Here is a 17,597-nt window from a genome sequence, read left to right as displayed (position 1 = left end):
TCTTGAACAAGAATGAAAAGGATGAAACGAAAGAGATAAAAGCTTACGAATTACGATAAGAAAAATATTTAAAACCATTCTTGTTGCAAAAAAAAAAAATCTCTTAAAAATGGTCCGTTTGAAGAATAACTGCTTCTAAAGCGTTTTTAGATGTTTTTGATGAAAGAGTAATTTTAGGAATTTTTGAATTTCTCATCTTTCAATCTTAGATGCATTTTTAATATCTTTAGTTTAAATTTCAATTTCATTTTTTTTAAAAATGATCAACAATTATAAGGAACATTGTATCATAATATAAATTAATGATCATGAATCTAAAATATAATTTAGATGTTAAAAAATATTTAATTTATTAAAAATAATTATAATATGATTTATATTTAAAAATATTTATCATTTTAAATTATAATTAAATAAATTAACATTTTTTTTACAATGCATAGACTAATATACTAGTTGAGTTATATGCCTTATCATGATCTTATATATTGAACATTTAATTTTATTTTTTTTATTTTTTTTCTTTAGATTACACTTTGTAATTTTTAAAAATTTAATTGAAAAATTAGATCAAAATTATCTTTCTCAGTCATCTTAAATTACTCTTTGGTTATCTTTAACTGTAGATTTAATGTTTTGATCACTTATATCTTTTAATATATTCTTTTCATCTTTATTTCTTAGTTGAGTTTCAATATTTTTTTTTAAAAAAAAATGTTTTAAATTTTATTTATAATATAACTCGTACTTATTAGTATTCATTTATTATAAATTTTAACGGTGTACAAATAAATATTTATCTTTTTGACAAAAATACTAGTTGAACGTGAAAAGTAGAAAATAAATAAATAAAGGCTTAAGCAGTAGAGCTTGAAAATTAATGAAAAGGAAGTAACAAACTTTCCATTGAAGATTCTACATAACACAACAGTAAAGTACACACCAAATTGCCATCGTTAGCACTACAAAGGTTGTCTCTCTCGTTTGTTTCACGTGATTTCATTTACGTGACCGCATGCCACAAACAACAACTTTTGTATTTGATTCATCACTCTCCGCAAACCCCTGTTTTTTGATGGGTAGCATGTCGCATATGATCACTCTTCATGGCCTAACAGCTTCTTCAACCCGTTGCTCCTACGCCTTTAATGACTCCAATTCTCGTTTCAAGGCATTGGCAGTTCCTACCAGAGTGGCTAGCGTCTTTGCCAAGGTTAAGAGTAAAAGTTCAACTTCCTCCGAGTCCAACAACTCCGCAATTGATTTCAGCGACCCTGATTGGAAAACCAAGTTCAAGGACGACTTTGAAGACCGTTTCAGACTCCCCCATGTCACTGATATCTTTCCGGATGCAGTTTCTATGCCCTCTACGTTCTCTCCCAACATGAGGTTGGTTCGTCTCTACTTGTGGATTTTAGTCTCTTTTGTTGAATGTTTTTGTAGCGGAATACAACCCAGTCCATATGGACTAATAATTTTAAGACAATTATCATATGGACAGGGGATCCGGATGTGTACACTTTAGTCTATTTTGTTGAATGTTTTTGTATCGGGATCCAACCCGGTCCTTATGGACTAATAATTATCATACAGACTTGGGGATCCCAATGTGTACACTTTAATCTGTCTTGTTAAATGTTTTTGTATCGGGATCCAACCTGGTCTATATGGACTAATGATTATCATACAGACTTGGGATCCCGATGTGTGCACTTTAGTCTGTTTTATTGAATGTTTTTGTATCGGGATCCAACCTAGTCCGTATGGACATACGGATTAGGGGATCCCGATTTGTACACGTTAGTTTGGATTACATTAAGTGTGTTTCTCATCAAAATTGGAATTTAACTTTTGTAATCTGCATAATTCTTTAATGCAAACATTTATTACACAGATTATCCAGGTAAAACTCCAATTCTGATTGGAAGAGAACACGAACAATACTTAGATGTAGTTCTCTAGATGTTTTTAGCATGAATCTTTTAATCTGAATTGGAGTTTCACTCTAATAATTCATGTAACAAAGTTATGCTACATTATCAAGGTAAAACTCTGATTCTCCGACTAACAAAATATATTTAAAAAAAGTTTTTTTCCTTCGTTGATGTGTTTTAACTGCAATTTTTTTCTTCTTTTTTGGTTATGTCTGTGACTGTGGTAGAAATCCTACGACTAGTGACTTTCCTGGTAATTATCCTTTGGATGAGGATTGGCATGGATATATTAATGACAATGACAGAGTGCTTCTTAAGGTGTGTGTCTCATTCACCCTTCATGTTGTTTGAATTTAAATTGATTATGAAGAGGTATTTAGCTTGCTTGATGTTATTACCGTTGATACTATTTTCTGTGAATCTTTGTTGCATTCATGTTTCAAATTGCGGTTGCGTTCGCAAATGCAGCCACTGCAATTGCGGCTATTGTGTTGTGATGCTTATTGTGGCCGTTGCAGTGTGAATTTACTTTATGTTTGCACCAAATATAATTCATCTTGACCCATTTTAAACATTCTGCATCTCTTGTTCTCCCTCCCAAATTCCACCTCTCCCTCGTTACTAGCTCATTGTCATTTTACTAAATATCTAACCCTTCAAAATTTCGTATAAATCTACAAATAAAGAAAGAGGAAGAATGAAAAACTAATTGTGTTAGAACTATAAAACACATGGCATTCCATGTGTCTGTTTCCACCTGCGGTGTTGCATTGTGAAGTTTTCTGTGATATTCAAAAACAGTGCGATATTCAAAAACAGTGCAATTGCAATTGCAGACACTGCCGCGATCGTAATATTGCGGCTGCATCAGGTGATGCAGTCCACAATTTGAAACCACATGTATCACCAATTTCAGGTTTCCTTTGTTGTCAATGTGTTGTATTTTTTCTTTAGCCATGATATTTGGACTAATATTGTTGCCTTCACTGATTTTGAATCAAACTAGTTCTCTTTGTGGGCACTTGTTAATACTAATTTAATAATATGAATTGACAACTTAAGAGTTTGACTGTATTTCCTGGTTAGTTGCTTGAAATACTGTCTTTCTGTCATCAACACATCACATGTTTATTATCACACTAAGGCCAATATTTGTCTTGCAAGAGGAAACAGTTTTTGCATTTTCAACTCATTCTTGCATTGGAATGTCTTTTGTAAATACAATTGAAGAGCAGGGAAATGCTTGTGTTGGATTTTAGTTGATGATCTTATTCTATTAAGTTTCTGATACAAGTGTTGACAGTTCTGAATGTTAATTTCCGTTTGCTTTGATCTCTCAGACAATATACTACTCATCACCTACATCTGCTGGCGCTGAGTGCATTGATCCTGGTTGTAATTGGGTGGAACAATGGTAAATATTTTATTTCACAATTCAAATATGAAATATAGTGATTGATTATGATATGCCACTCTAAAAGATAGTAATGTTTCTATATTAAAAACAATGGAGTACTTTTTATTGGGACTTGGAAGGTTGGTTTGAAATTTGTGATGGATAGAGGATGTATTTTTTCAGTAAGTAGCACTAAGAACTCATCAATCAAAAATGTTTCTTAACTAATCTTTTTCTTGTATAAAATCCTTTTTAGGGTTCATCGAGCTGGACCTCGGGAAAAGATATACTTTCATCCGGAAGAAGTAAAGGCTGCAATTGTTACTTGTGGGGGGCTCTGCCCTGGTCTTAATGATGTCATCAGACAAGTTAGTTTGATGTGAAATTGTTACTCATATAGCTTTGATAAATTTTAGATTAAATATTTAAGCTTTGCAATAAAGTTAAGGCAGCAAAAGTTATTAGAGAAATGTCACATTTTAACTTGCATTGACTGTGCCATCTCAGCAATATGTTGTCACTAAATTCTCTGGGCAGTGAAATACTGCCTAAGTTATTGTCAAACAAACCTGAAATATATTCCTTGCTTTCATATCTAGTTATTTACTATTTAGGATATTTCTAGTTTGGGTTTCTTTGTAAACCAGCTCTAGTTTTTATGGTCATTAAATTGTTTCTCAATGTTTGATTCAATATTTGATGTGCTGCAGATTGTAATCACACTCGAAATATATGGTGTAACAAAGATTGTGGGTATTCCTTTTGGTTATCGTGGATTTTCAGACAAAGAGCTGACAGAAGTTCCAGTAATCTCACGCTTCCCTCCTTGCTGATTTTGGTCTAAATATCATTTGATTTAACTAAAGATATATTGCAAATCTATTGAACTTTTCTTCTTAATGAATGCTTACAATATTTGGATTTCATTTGCAGCTGTCAAGGAAAGTGGTTCAGAATATTCATCTTTCAGGTGGAAGCCTATTAGGAGTTTCACGTGGAGGACCTGGAGTCAGTGAAATTGTGGACAATTTGAAGGTGGTCTATTGATGCATTCTATTGACAAAATTCATGATTTTGCAGAAAAAAGTTTATTTTTTTATTCTGGGTACTATATTTACTGTCATTTGTTTGACGTGCAAGTTATGGATTTCAGGAAAGAGGGATCAACATGCTCTTTGTGTTGGGTGGAAATGGCACACATGCTGGTGCAAATGCAATTCACAATGAGGTTGTTAATCCTTTATCTCTGTATTAATTGATCACATTCAGTTGGATCATTTTGTGATCCATGTGAGTTCTTTTGTGACAAAACATATCTAGGAGTTTACAAAGAAGATTATTTTCTAGTAATTGGTTTTACTCACTGCCATTTACTTTCTGATTACTTAATGTTAACATTAAAGTGTATGTTAGACAGTTGTTTTGAGATTTGCATTATGTGTGATATAATATTGACAGATTTTGCATGCTATTAGAATATCCAAGCTTGTCCTGAGTCTCTAATGATTTTTTTTTTCCATTCAGTGCTGTAAAAGACGGCTTAAGGTATCTGTAATTGGAGTGCCTAAAACTATAGACAATGATATTCTATTGATGGACAAAACTTTTGGCTTCGATACTGCGGTTGAGGAAGCACAAAGAGCAATAAATTCGGCATACATTGAGGTAAATTACTTGACATTCTGAGTCGATTTTACTAAACAGTGATATTTTCATGTTGGTAAATATTACAATATTTACATATCTTCCCTCATTTTATTAGGCACATAGTGCATATCATGGAATTGGTATTGTGAAATTGATGGGCCGTGACAGTGGATTCATAGCAATGCATGCTACCTTAGCTAGTGGACAGATTGACATATGTCTGATTCCTGAGGTATATATGATAAAAATTGGTCAGAACACTCTTTCTTTGTCATACTGATATACTGATGCAAGTTCTTGTTGTGGTTCAAAGGTTCCTTTCAATTTACATGGACCTCGTGGAGTGTTGAGTTATCTCAAGTACCTTATAGAAACAAAAGGATCAGCTGTAGTCTGTGTGGCAGAGAGAGCTGGACAGGTGATATAAATTATGTAATTATTTTCACAAATAATAAATCCACAACACTTGCACTATTAAAGTTCTGCTCTCATGGTATGTCAATCAGTAAAAAAATGAGCAGTGCTATTTTTTTAATTTATTTATTTGAAGATTGCTACATTCTGACATAGAATTATAAATTTATACTTGTTAACTGATATGTCTTCTTGATGCAGAATTTGCTTCAAAAAACTAATGCTACTGATAATTCTGGAAACACTGTATTTCGAGATATTGGTGTATATACCCAACAAGAGGTTTGTTATTATTTGTTTATGATGCTTACAATACAAATGGGTTGAGACTGGATAAAAAATAGATATATATATATATATATATGTTGCTTTTTTGTTTTTCATGAATTAAATTTCAAATCAAATATAAGAAAGAAAATCTAAGCTTGTGGAATAGCTCATTTATAATTTGTATTTTCTCCACAAACGTAACCCAAAGGTATTTTATATTTTTGTCTATGCCTATCATCTAGGAAATGTGTCAATTTTACTTGTGCTTTTGGTCTCTAAATGTATTGAAAAGGAAAGTTGATTTTGTAAATATTCTTTTTGTGTTCAAATCCCTTCTCCCACTTTAAGAAGTGAAATTCTAGAAAAGAAGCTCCATGCTGTCTACCAAAGGTGGTTTTAGTTCTCCAAAGAAACACTGCAGCTTAATATCCTTCCAGTTGCCTACATTACTATATATGTATCCAGGGTAATCATGCCACAAATTGAATCTTTGATTATAGCTTCCTCTTTTCTAATGGTCAAGATCATGGGTAAGTTGGTTATTGGTAACCACTTAACAAGTTATTATTTTGGAAAAAAGCAGCTATTTTCCCTTTTAAGCATAATAATTTTGGCAAAAAATGGAAAAAATTTGCTCACAAACACATCTTATTAAAGCTTGGATCATGTGAGTTATATGAAAATGTTAGATGAAGTTTTTTTTCCTTTCTTAAGTACTGAATAATATGTTTTGGGCAAAATAACTAAGTTAATGCATGGATGCTTTTTGAAATGAGCTAGACATGAAGCAGTTTTGAACTTAGTTATGATATTGAGCTGCTGTCCTACTTTTATTTCTGTTAAAGCTAAAACTCAACCGCCTTTTTTGAGGTACAATGCTTAGCATTGTGTTTTTTACTCTTTGAGTATGGTTTCTGTTGCATATTCTATAATGCAGATATCTGTCTTCATTTAAATTTTTTAAATCAGTGTTTCATGCCAACAACTGCTTTATTTCAGACGAAAAAATACTTCAAGGAAATTGGTGTTCATGCTGACGTTAAATATATCGATCCAACGTACATGATCCGTGCATGTCGAGCAAATGCTTCTGATGGAATTTTATGCACTGTACTTGGACAAAATGCTGTTAGTCTCTCTCCTTCTCTATCATTTTCCTGTTGCATATATATGATTTCACTTTTTGTTATTGTTTCTCATAGGCAGTTTATTGGCCTTTTATTCTCAATTTCTTATCAATAAAGCTAGGAACTTCTAGATTATGTTTATAGTTCACCAAACTAAAAGAATGGAGAATATAGTTTTCAATCTAAGTTACTATGTTCATATTGATCTACTTTCTCTCAGAGAAAGATATAAAGTATGCGAATATTAATCAAATATCAGATTCATTTGGAGTTTCAGTCCCATAAAATAAGACTCTAACATCAAAGAGGGATTGAATTACCCTGTAATCATATTGCCTCCACTCATCTTTTTTGTTCTTTGTTCGACTCAATATATGTGGAGGAAATCCTCAATTTGATCATTCAAAGTTACACTCTTAATTAGCCATATTAAATAAAAAAAATTGGTCACTAAATAAGTCTCTCAAAAGATCTAAAAATGCTATCATATTAGTACTCCGATAAACTTGTCACCAAATTAGTCTCAAAGATTTAAAATTTCACCGTATTTGTCTTTCTAGAAGACTAAAGTGGTAGCAGAAATGAATCTTTGAGGGAATAATTTTGTGACAGATTAAATTTTTGAAGGACTAATTTGGTGGCAAAATTTTTGAAAGGTTAATATGGTGATGTTATAAATCCTTAAGAAATTTCTGGAGTAGCAGATCGATAATATACTCAAGCTCTATTGGAGAATAGACTCAATAAATATGGTGATGGTTTTGAGATTACGGAGTCAACTACATTTTAATTCTTTCTCTAGTTTATGATTATTGGGTATATATGACCTTGATATGAGTACTATTTCTCAAGCACAAATTGCATACAATTCAACATCTCCAATTAAAAGTACGTCTTATGTGTAGTATTGTACATTAGTCACTTGATATTGATTCATAGCTTTTGTATTGCAGGTTCATGGTGCATTTGCTGGATTTAGTGGCATTACAGTAGGCTCTTGTAACACACACTATGCTTACTTTCCCATCCCCGAAGTGATATCTCATCCCAAATTAGTGGACCCTAACAGTAGAATGTGGCATCGTTGCTTAACTTCAACAGGCCAACCCGATTTCATTTGATTATTTTCCCATTTTAATACATTCATGAGGCTTGGGAATTCAGGCTTCCGTAGAGTATATCATAGGAAGATAGCTTCAAAAAAGTATTTTTGGTTAATATACCCAACATGATATCATTAGTGGAAAATAATACCGAGGATGACATTCCCTCATTCAAATTTTTATAGCATGGCAAATTCATAGTCTTCCAATTGCATTCAAAATGAAATTTGAGAGGAATGACAGAGCATTATTTGCTTGATTTTGTGGCATTTGTTGTAAATATAGAGTATTATAATATTGGAAGTCTATTGAATATATGTTTCAAGACTCTGATGCCAATATTCCAATCCAGCACCATTCATATTTTGGTTCTGTTATCTTAGTGTTTCCATTTCTTTTGATTTACGACTTTAGTATAGTAACTTTCGTTGAGAACAATCATGCAAATTAGAGTTTACTAGTTACCCTTTTACCTTGGTCTCTTTGCATTTTTGTAGGAAGACTGAAAAGAGTAATGGGTATGTGAAATAAAATGAGAACGTGTGACGAAGATAATATTATGTTTTAATTTAAGCTGTGTTACATGAATTAATGGAGGATTTAAATATACAATACTAATGCAAGAGTTATTCAAGAATTTATGGGCAAAGTAAAAAAAAAAATAGTCAAGATCATATGTATCTTTCTACTGAAATAATTCTATCAGAACTCAAATATAAATTAAACCTCTTATTAATAAGAAACAACCTTAAGCCAGTTCATTCATATACTGAGTGGTATGATCAAAGTAAATTAAAGTAAAAGATTTTTCTTTCACTAGAAAATTTAAGTAAAAGATAAAAACATGAGTTAATTAAACAAATATTTCATACATTACTTACTACTTAATTCATATGTTAGTGCAGTTTCCAGTTGAAAGTGATTTGTTATTTTTTTAGAATATAAACCAATTTCAACCCGACATATATAGTTGGGTACTAACTTGAAATTTGAAAAAATAAATATTTATTTAGTCTCAAATCTAACCTGGTCAGTACTAATAAAAATGTGATTGAATTAACTTAATTTGTGTACATAATATATCAATATTAACATTAACTTTAATTAAATAATATGATTAAAGAAATATAAAAATAATATATGTACTTCAAAATCAGTCTAAATTTTATTATTAATATATAATCGTTAAAAAATATAATTTGAAAGAAATATATGACAATAGTCTGAGTTAAGATTACTCAGAATATAATCCCTTATGATACTCAAAACACGCTAGCTAGGTTTAATTTTCAAAACTCAAATTCATCAAAATTAGTTGATTATTGGCAAAATTAGGTCATAGACACTCTTAGCAACACCAAAACCTAATTAACTTGTCACCCAAAATCCTTCCCATAACTTGTTTAGGGTTTCTTAGGAAAGAAAAAATTTACTCTTTTTTTATATAAAGAGAAGGAAAAATTTACTTTGATAATATTTAAAATCTTAATTAAAAAAGTAGTCTCTAATAGTCAATGAAAAGGAAAAAGAAACATCCCCTTCCTATAATTGTATTAAAAAATTGAGGTGATGTTAGTGTTTTTGTAGCATATGGATCTTCTCCTTCGACATGTTGTATATGATGGTAAATAGTCAATAAAACAATGTTTCAGTGAAAGATAAAAGTGCGCGAATATACCCTCTCTGCTACTGCCTCGTATTAGGAACATAATTGTGGCGAAAGGAAATTAAGTAAAAGTACTTTTCTGGCAAGGGGAATAAACCCAGGTCAGCCCTAGTGAGTACTGAATAGTGATCTTTTTATACATTCATTATTCATCCTCACCCTTCATTCATCTTTTCTTTTTCTCTCCCGTGAAGATATGCCAGAAAATTGTTCCTTCTTTAATGCCTTTTGAAAAGTCAAAGTTCTCAATCTTATAACTAACCAGTTTTAACTAATGCTAGATTCCTGCGTGCGATAACAAACAGGAATCCATCATCTGTCAACATATTTAAAACAAGCTAAAGCATTCAAATAAATGGATTCTAAAACTCTGATTCTTTTTATGTTTGTGTGTCTGAGCAACCCTTTTGAGCTTTTACTCATCTTTTTTTCATTCAGTCCTTAAACAATAATAACCATAAAACCGTATATATTTTACTAAATGAGACGGGTTACATGAATTATGAATTATACAACGTCACTCCATTAAGTTAAATACTCAGGAATTTTTTTTCATTATAATAATCTTATTCGATTTAAATAAAAAAATTTCCGATAAAAATATTTGTGATCTAAACGAAAAATACTAAAGAGGAGTTTTAGATATATACTATTCAAGTTAGTTTTGCATCGTGAAAAAATTATGGATCTTCTGCGGCCACTAGAAGACACAAAAGAAATGGAAGGTAAATGAGAGCTTGAATTGCTTGACTAGAGTATATATTATACGTGAGAGACAGAAAGAGCACTTGAAAACTTCGTCACTGCATCCACTCAAAGCTCTGGAAGTTAAAACTTCCACCAACCTTGATCAGTGTGGCAGTGGCATTGACCATAGTTTGGGTACCCACCACCTAACATTGCACAGAAATACACATGCATGGAGTGAGTGAAACACAGAAGATACACCAGAAAACTGACATACACAGAAAGACCGAAATTAAAGAGAATTATTCTCTTTATTACAAGTTTTGCTAACCCCGTGCATCTTTTTAATTTACTCTCTTTTCTTTTACTGATTATTTCGACAAAACAATGTTTAAGGAACTAGAGTTTGATAATAGAATTGGTAAAGATATCCTAGTCAAAGAACAAAAACAAAGGTTTAGGTACCATGCTTGATTTAATTTCTCAATCCGGTATGTAATTTATGCTAAGTTTGTTTGGCGTGAAACATAACTTCGCGAAATAATGGTTTACGAAATAATTGTGATTATTTGGGTTCTTTGAAGATCATACATACATAGATGGATGGATGGATATTCAAACTTTCAAATCTAACTGAAAAGAAAAATATGAATGACAACTCATTTGTACTTCCCTTTATGAAAAACAATTATGTAAGTGAACTCGTTGCTTTTTCTTTTGATCAGCTCAAATATTCTTCAATTAAATAGTCTATGTTACAATAATATTCTCTTCGCTTTAAAATTATTTGATGTTTTAAGTTAAAAGAAAGAGAAAATAGATTAGGTAAAGTTTTACAACAGTGCATAATTGTTAAACTACAAAAATAATCATATTAATTGATGTTTCTAACTATATATATATATATATATATATATATATATATATATATATATATTAATTTTTATTTCAATTTTGACCAAATAAATATTATCTAATAATATATTTATAAAAATTGGAAAGAAGAGTAAGAATATTTAAGTAAAAATGTAATAGAGTTCCATTACTTGAATTTAATATTTCTTTTCTTAACTTGTGTGAAGAAACTTAAGAGCAACTTTAACGGGTTCTTCTCTCAATTCTTAAACATAAGAACTCTCCTTTTTTTTTCAAGTTCATCATTGGAGCGGTAGGAGGGGGTCATCATATTGGAAGAACCACCGTTCTTCTATAAGGACGGTTTTTAGCATTGAACGAATAATATCGATGTGGGACCATTTTTTATTGAAACAGACGAGACCCTAGATTGAATAATAAAATGTTAAGAGTAAAACGTGGAGTCAGTTCTCATTGAGTTTATTGTTGGAGTAAAAAATTCATGAAAGTTCTTAATTTTGATGTGTTGATTAAGGGCCTAGAAAAAGTTATTTTTTTTTACTTGTAGGTATTAAAGGCAAATATTAAAGAGTTTACAGCACAATCTTTTGGTACCTGGAAAAAGTAATTTAAGAACTTAAAAATTGATTTTCCTTGAAGATGATGTGTAAATGGTATGTTTCTTTTAGAAAATAAAGTGAACAAAAAGAAAGCGAGACAATAGTGGGTGATATTTTAGTTATTTATTAAAAGAAAATAAAAAAGAAAGAAAATATCATTTGACCATAAAATCTCAACATAATATAAGATATGTTAGGTCATGACAGATAGTGGTAGTTAAAGTGATGTTTTAAGGTAGATTAAATTTTTAAAATATTTGATTATCTATTTTGTAAAATTTTATAAAGATTTCATGATTTCATGATATTTTAATTTAAATTTAAAATAATTTAATTTTAAGTTTTTATTTTAATCTAATGAATAAAAATTATTTATATAATACGATATATATATATATATATATATATATATATATATATATATAAAAAGATAACGTTTTCTTTTTATTTCATTGCACTCCCTTTCCCTTTCCTTATAATTTTGGTCATGTTTTTAATATTTCCTTCCTAGTAAAATGAATCAAACGGTTGACAGTACACATGATACATCGCATATCTGTTTCTGTACTGTGGTGAACTTAGATAACACGAAACCTAAAGTCACTTCACTGCAGAAACATTGGAGCTCTTCTGTAAACTTAACTAGGAATTGCCGTAACCACAATTGTAACACGCGCATAAACTTTTATGTCGCGCAATTTTTTTTCCTTCGTCTTTTAAACATTTGAAATATACTCTAAATATCAATTAATTTGAAATGGAAGAAATACATAAAATGTCTATCAGATTTTAATTTTTCCTTTGACTAAAATATATTAGAGAAGTTCTTATTTTTTTAATTCTAAATTTGTAAACACTTAATCACTAGTCAACACTGTTTATTTCTCTTTATCATTTTCCTATTAATTACATCATATCACTTATTATATTTATATTACTTTATGTTTTGTCTCTTTGATAAAGTGTCGAATATCACAATGTGTCTAAAAATCACTTTTGAATATTTTGTACGGGTTATAGCAATAGTAACTTCACAAGTTCGTGGTAGTTTCAATTATTGAAATCAATATTAAAAATAATATAAAAAGTAACTAATAAATTTATGAATCATGAAATTCTTGCAAAAAAAACTAAAATTGGATTAAAAGTTTGCATCGTGAACTTCATAAATTATAGTAGCATATATTTTTTAATCACACTACAAGTTGTTTATTTTACAACTTCTATAGAAAATGGATGATTTTTTGTGAGAAAAAAATGGTATAATTATATCAAGATTTTATTAATTTAAAAATATTTATTTTTTTTATTCAGGAAAGTCATAAGAATTGCCGTAAAATAATTGCAGAAAGGGAAAAATATAAAGGACCGAAAACATTGCTGATAAAGAATGAATATATTCTTAATTTTTACATTATATACTATCTGATTGTGAAGAAGCTAAATTCATACTATATGCTTCTCTTGCATGTTTAACGACTTTCAAATGGATTGTTTTTATGTATATTTGTGACGTATAAAAAATTGCAAAGAAATTATGTCTTTCAAGATTAAAAAAAAAAAACGTTTATCTGGTAAACATTTAAAATATAGAGTAACTATATGCAAAAAAAAAAAAAAAAGAATTGTATTCATACAACTTTGTATAAAATTAAGGAGAAGAAAAAGAAATGCATAATAAAATAATTAATATAATAAAAAAAATATTATAAAAGGCGTTGTAAAAGATTATTATATTTTCTCAACAAAAAAATGAAGTAACTTAATTCTCTTGAATCTAGGAAAGTGCCTTATATCCTTTTTGTATTGTTTTGTCAGTAGTGTCCCACCAAACATGTGTGAGGTTTTGTTCAGTGTTGTTCGGCTGTGAAGCCAATACTTAAAAATGTTGACTGGTCAATGACTCAACAAAAGCTAGAGTAGGCAAACATCATAATTCATAGAGATAGAGGTTTCCAATCCCAATATTCAGCAAAGACGAATTTTGTGTTTCATGTGTAGATCTTGGTCGCAAATACTGACAATGACCCAACAAAACATTGACGTTGGACACGTTAATTCTTGCTTCTTGGATATACACATACTATGACAACAATTCAACCATATTATGAGACATGTTTTGGATTATTTTTAGGCACCGGATACTTTCTTTTTGCTTTAAATTGGAAGAGATGTTTATTTATGTTTTTCTTTCAAAATTCATAACCATAAAAAAATGCTTTATATATTAATTTTCTTCTAAAATGAGAACTTAGGACATTCACATGGACAACAATTATGGCTCTCCTCTCCAAATATTACATTCATACTGTGACATTCTGTGTTTGTGCCACCTCAACATTGTTTCATCAAAATTTTCTACACCAATCGCATGTCCCAAGTATTTGTAGCTGTTTCTATAATCTGACTATAAACCAAAAAAAAACTTAACTATCAACACCTCCTTCCTGGTCATGTCCATATGCTTCTACCATGATAGCACTTAATTAAATTCCTATCTTATTCATCCGAAGCACACTCTCGTTGAGAATGTTTCCAAGGAATCCCAAGACCACACCAAACTCCCATTCAACCAAACTAAATGAACTTTGGTGAAGGAAGAAAATCCACATTTCATGAATTGGAGGTTCCATTAGAAGGTCCATCTGGTTTGCTCCTCTTAGTAGGGTTTGGATTTGAAATATTATGTGAAGAATTTGGACATGATCCAACAGTTAATTCATCACTCTTATAACTTAAGCACCCAGCATCCAGCACCCCAATTGGACTTTGGGGCACATATGGTACCTTGCTGCCTAAACTAGCAGCAACATTGATCAAGGACAAATCTCTTATCAATTCAACACACTTCAGAACTCTCCACTGCAAAATGAAAATTGCATAGCACAAAAGTCAGAACAGTTCACTAAGATGACCTTAAACACCAATTATCAATTCAACAAGGACAATATGCTCTATGTGGGAACAGCAACCTCACCTTCTCTACTACTAAGAGATCAATTATGGCCTTATCAATTTCTATCGCTTGCAATTCCTTTAAAACAGAAACAGCCACCGCGGCAGCAATTTCAGAAGGCCGGAATTCCAAGTAGTCAATACCTGCAATTAATTTCCCAAAAAAGCACTCATCAAACTCATTACTCCTGAAGGAAAGCAGAGTAGGGAAGGACCAAATATTCAAACACAGTATTGAGAATACCCATGATTATGCCAAGGATGAGCTGCACTGATATTGAAATGGATGATTTTGCTGGATGCTGCTCGCAAGTGATCTTGCCAAGGAAGTAGTCTATGAAGGAACAAGGAGTTATAGCGCACATTTTCCATCCCAATGTGCTTAATACAAGTAGTTCCATTTTTTGAATGGTTCTAGCTTCAAACACAAACTTTGGTTCCCCAACCTGCCCCATTATCAATATCAACGAGAAAATTAGAGGGTAATATACACAACAAAATCATATTTAACTATCTTACAGTATTGCAAGATTCTACTATACCTGTAAATCTACGGATTGAGGCACTTTGATCTCCTCCATTTTAGCCGCAATCGACAAGCAAGCTACAGCTAACAATTGCACAGTCCAAGTCACACCTCTCTAAACATACCAAGAGGCCAAAAACACCAATTAGACAATCAAAAAGAGATTACAGAGAAATAAACCAAGTAAAAAACACGGCCATAAACTTTCAAACATTTGATCTTACCGGTAAATCAAAAACCGATAGGAAGCGGTCCAAGTAGTTCACAGCTAAACAAAAACTCAAGGGTCCAAAGCCAAAATAAGAATGAGCCTGTTGATCACATTATAAAAAGAAAAAGTCAGCAACACAATCACCCCAATTAAATACAACAAGATTGCAATTTGCCACATTCATCACACAGTTTAAACCAATATGAAACAAAATCCAATTCCATAAGTTAAAGGAAAATCCAAATCAACTTAAGAACATCAACAAGCTGCCAGTGGCGAAAGAATTGGCAATAGCACCAAGCTAATCCATTTCCAACTTGGAAGTTCAAAAAATTAAAGCAAAACCCAATTGATACCCAATGAAAAAGACCAGCATTGCATAAAACCTGATATCAGAAGGCAAAAGAAATCAGACAACAAAGTAATAAAAAAAAAACTCTTCTAAATGACTAAAATTCCATTAAAAACTCCTGACCCACCAAGGCAAGAATCCACATAAATCCACAAACAAACCAAAAAACAAAAAATTCTCATTAAATGATTGTTTTTTTTCATGCCCATTGATTGAAAATGGATCAAGCACCAGAAATCAACAAACCCCAATACCTTACAAATCCAATCAATAGCCTCCCTCCTAACACCCAAGTCCAACTCCCCACTCCTCAGCCTCATCAAGTAATCATCCCTCGGCAAATGCTCCCTCTCTCTCTCCACCATAGCCCTCACAGTTTCCTCACTCTGCGCCACAAAACACGCCAACAACTCCGATCCACCACCACCACCACCCTCATGGTGGTCCCAGAACTGATGCGAGATTCTGGAGTTGGACCCATCTGCGGCATCACAACATTCCAAATCATCATCGAAGCAGGTGCTGCTGTTCTCCGAACAGAGAAGAAGGTTGGAGGTGGCACTGTCTGAGTTGTGAGCCATTGATAACGGTTGTGTGCTAGAACAGAAAAAGGGTGGTGCTTAGGGAACAGAACAGATTTGTGGGGCGTTTTGAGAAAAACCCATGTGAGAGTGTTGGAGAATGGAAGTGTAGAGTGGAGAATGGAGTGAAAGGAGCGAGCTTTATGTAGGAAGCGGGTTGTGGGTTTAGGGCAAAAGAGAGAGAAAGAGAAATGGGACAAGCAAGCAAGAAAGAGGGGCAATGGTATTGGTGCTGCTGCTGTCCATGGATACCAAAAACAAAGGAAAATTAAAAAAAAAAATGATTTTATGTTGTGGTGAGTACAAAAACAAAAACAAATGGGACTGTAATTTTGTCAAGATGGAAAAAATTCCAACCAAATTAAGAATGTTGGGAAAACAAAATAATGGGGATTCCTCTTTTGGTATAAGAATTTAACCTTTTGGATTTTACGCTCCTTTTTTCTTCAAAGTTTAATTATTTAATATGTTTATATGGCTTTGTTAATTTTTTTTTCAATATATTTTGTGATTTAAATGTTTTAACACAATTCTCTTTTCTTTTCTTTTTTGTACTGTCATTGAGTTTTATTGATAAGTTATATGAACTTATTCAAAGTCTTAAGTATATGACAATAGTAAAAACAATATTCATTTTAGTTTTCATTTTTTTTACTGCGTTAAATGTATTATAGTTTAATTTATTTTTTAATTTTTTTATTCTTTTTATTCTCTCTCTTTTAATTTCTTCTTTTCTCTTCTCATTTGTCAAAACTTATTATTGTTGTAACTAATAAATGTGATTTCTCTCTTTTTTATAGTAAAAATGCGATTTCTCTTCTCTAATTTATATTTCTCTCTTTCTCTTATTTCCAACATTTCTTTATGATATTTTTATATTTATCAAAAAAAAAATCACACAAGCATGTAGTGCTTGCACTAGTTAAATATAAAATATGTTTAATTTTTTTATTTGTAAAACAAAATGTTTTGTTCTAATTTTCATATAAAACCTCCTAAAAAAAGTTTTGTAATTTAATAAAAGTTGACATTTTTTAACAATTATTATTAACTAGGGATTTACTTAATAGGTTTAGAAAAACGTTGGAAAAATTAATTTGTTGGGATGTGTTTAAAAGAAAGAAATTAGAATAGTTTGACTTTCTAATTTTGGTAAATAATTTTTCTTAGGTTGTATCAAAGGGTGACGAATTAATGGAGTGCAAATAAATTCCATCAAAATGGTCTTAACTTTTCTTCTTTTTTTTATAAAC

The 17,597-nt window shown here is 31.1% G+C and overlaps 2 protein-coding genes across 2 annotated transcripts; one reads left to right on the top strand and one right to left on the bottom strand.

The window, feature by feature from the left end:
• Positions 1-974: 974 nt before the first annotated feature.
• Positions 975-8,238, top strand: LOC114409468 (ATP-dependent 6-phosphofructokinase 5, chloroplastic-like). The gene is made up of 13 exons (XM_028372948.1): positions 975-1,389; positions 2,162-2,252; positions 3,275-3,348; positions 3,587-3,698; positions 4,041-4,136; positions 4,264-4,365; positions 4,484-4,558; positions 4,855-4,995; positions 5,093-5,209; positions 5,291-5,395; positions 5,593-5,673; positions 6,661-6,789; positions 7,742-8,238. The coding sequence occupies exons 1-13, from the start codon at positions 1,016-1,018 to the stop codon at positions 7,907-7,909; spliced, it is 1,665 nt and encodes a 554-aa protein (XP_028228749.1). The 5' UTR covers positions 975-1,015; the 3' UTR covers positions 7,910-8,238.
• Positions 8,239-13,921: 5,683 nt separating this feature from the next.
• Positions 13,922-16,610, bottom strand: LOC114409461 (cyclin-D4-1-like). Its single transcript, XM_028372935.1, has 6 exons — positions 16,018-16,610; positions 15,425-15,511; positions 15,217-15,315; positions 14,919-15,120; positions 14,697-14,818; positions 13,922-14,581 (listed from the first exon to the last, which is right to left on the bottom strand). The coding sequence occupies exons 1-6, from the start codon at positions 16,342-16,344 to the stop codon at positions 14,333-14,335; spliced, it is 1,086 nt and encodes a 361-aa protein (XP_028228736.1). The 5' UTR covers positions 16,345-16,610; the 3' UTR covers positions 13,922-14,332.
• Between the last annotated feature and the right edge of the window lie 987 nt (positions 16,611-17,597).

Source organism: Glycine soja, chromosome 1 (assembly GCF_004193775.1).
Source record: "Glycine soja cultivar W05 chromosome 1, ASM419377v2, whole genome shotgun sequence".
Taxonomy (NCBI): Eukaryota; Viridiplantae; Streptophyta; class Magnoliopsida; order Fabales; family Fabaceae; genus Glycine; species Glycine soja.
Note: the sequence above shows the minus strand (reverse complement) of the source record. Positions and strands in the feature narration are given on the sequence as shown.

What these genes read in the sequence shown, in the direction of transcription:
- LOC114409461 (XM_028372935.1), bottom strand. Translation starts at nt 16,344, where the DNA reads ATGGCTCACAACTCAGACAGTGCCACCTCCAACCTTCTTCTCTGTTCG. An exon ending in TATCGGTTTTTGATTTACCG is followed by an intron (nt 15,316 to 15,424) that starts GTAAGATCAAAT and finishes TGGTATGTTTAG; the next exon opens with AGAGGTGTGACTTGGACTGT. An exon ending in CTCAATCCGTAGATTTACAG is followed by an intron (nt 15,121 to 15,216) that starts GTATAGTAGAAT and finishes ATAATGGGGCAG; the next exon opens with GTTGGGGAACCAAAGTTTGT.
- LOC114409468 (XM_028372948.1), top strand. Translation starts at nt 1,016, where the DNA reads ATGCCACAAACAACAACTTTTGTATTTGATTCATCACTCTCCGCAAAC. An exon ending in AAATTGTGGACAATTTGAAG is followed by an intron (nt 4,366 to 4,483) that starts GTGGTCTATTGA and finishes TATGGATTTCAG; the next exon opens with GAAAGAGGGATCAACATGCT. An exon ending in CAAATGCAATTCACAATGAG is followed by an intron (nt 4,559 to 4,854) that starts GTTGTTAATCCT and finishes TTTTCCATTCAG; the next exon opens with TGCTGTAAAAGACGGCTTAA.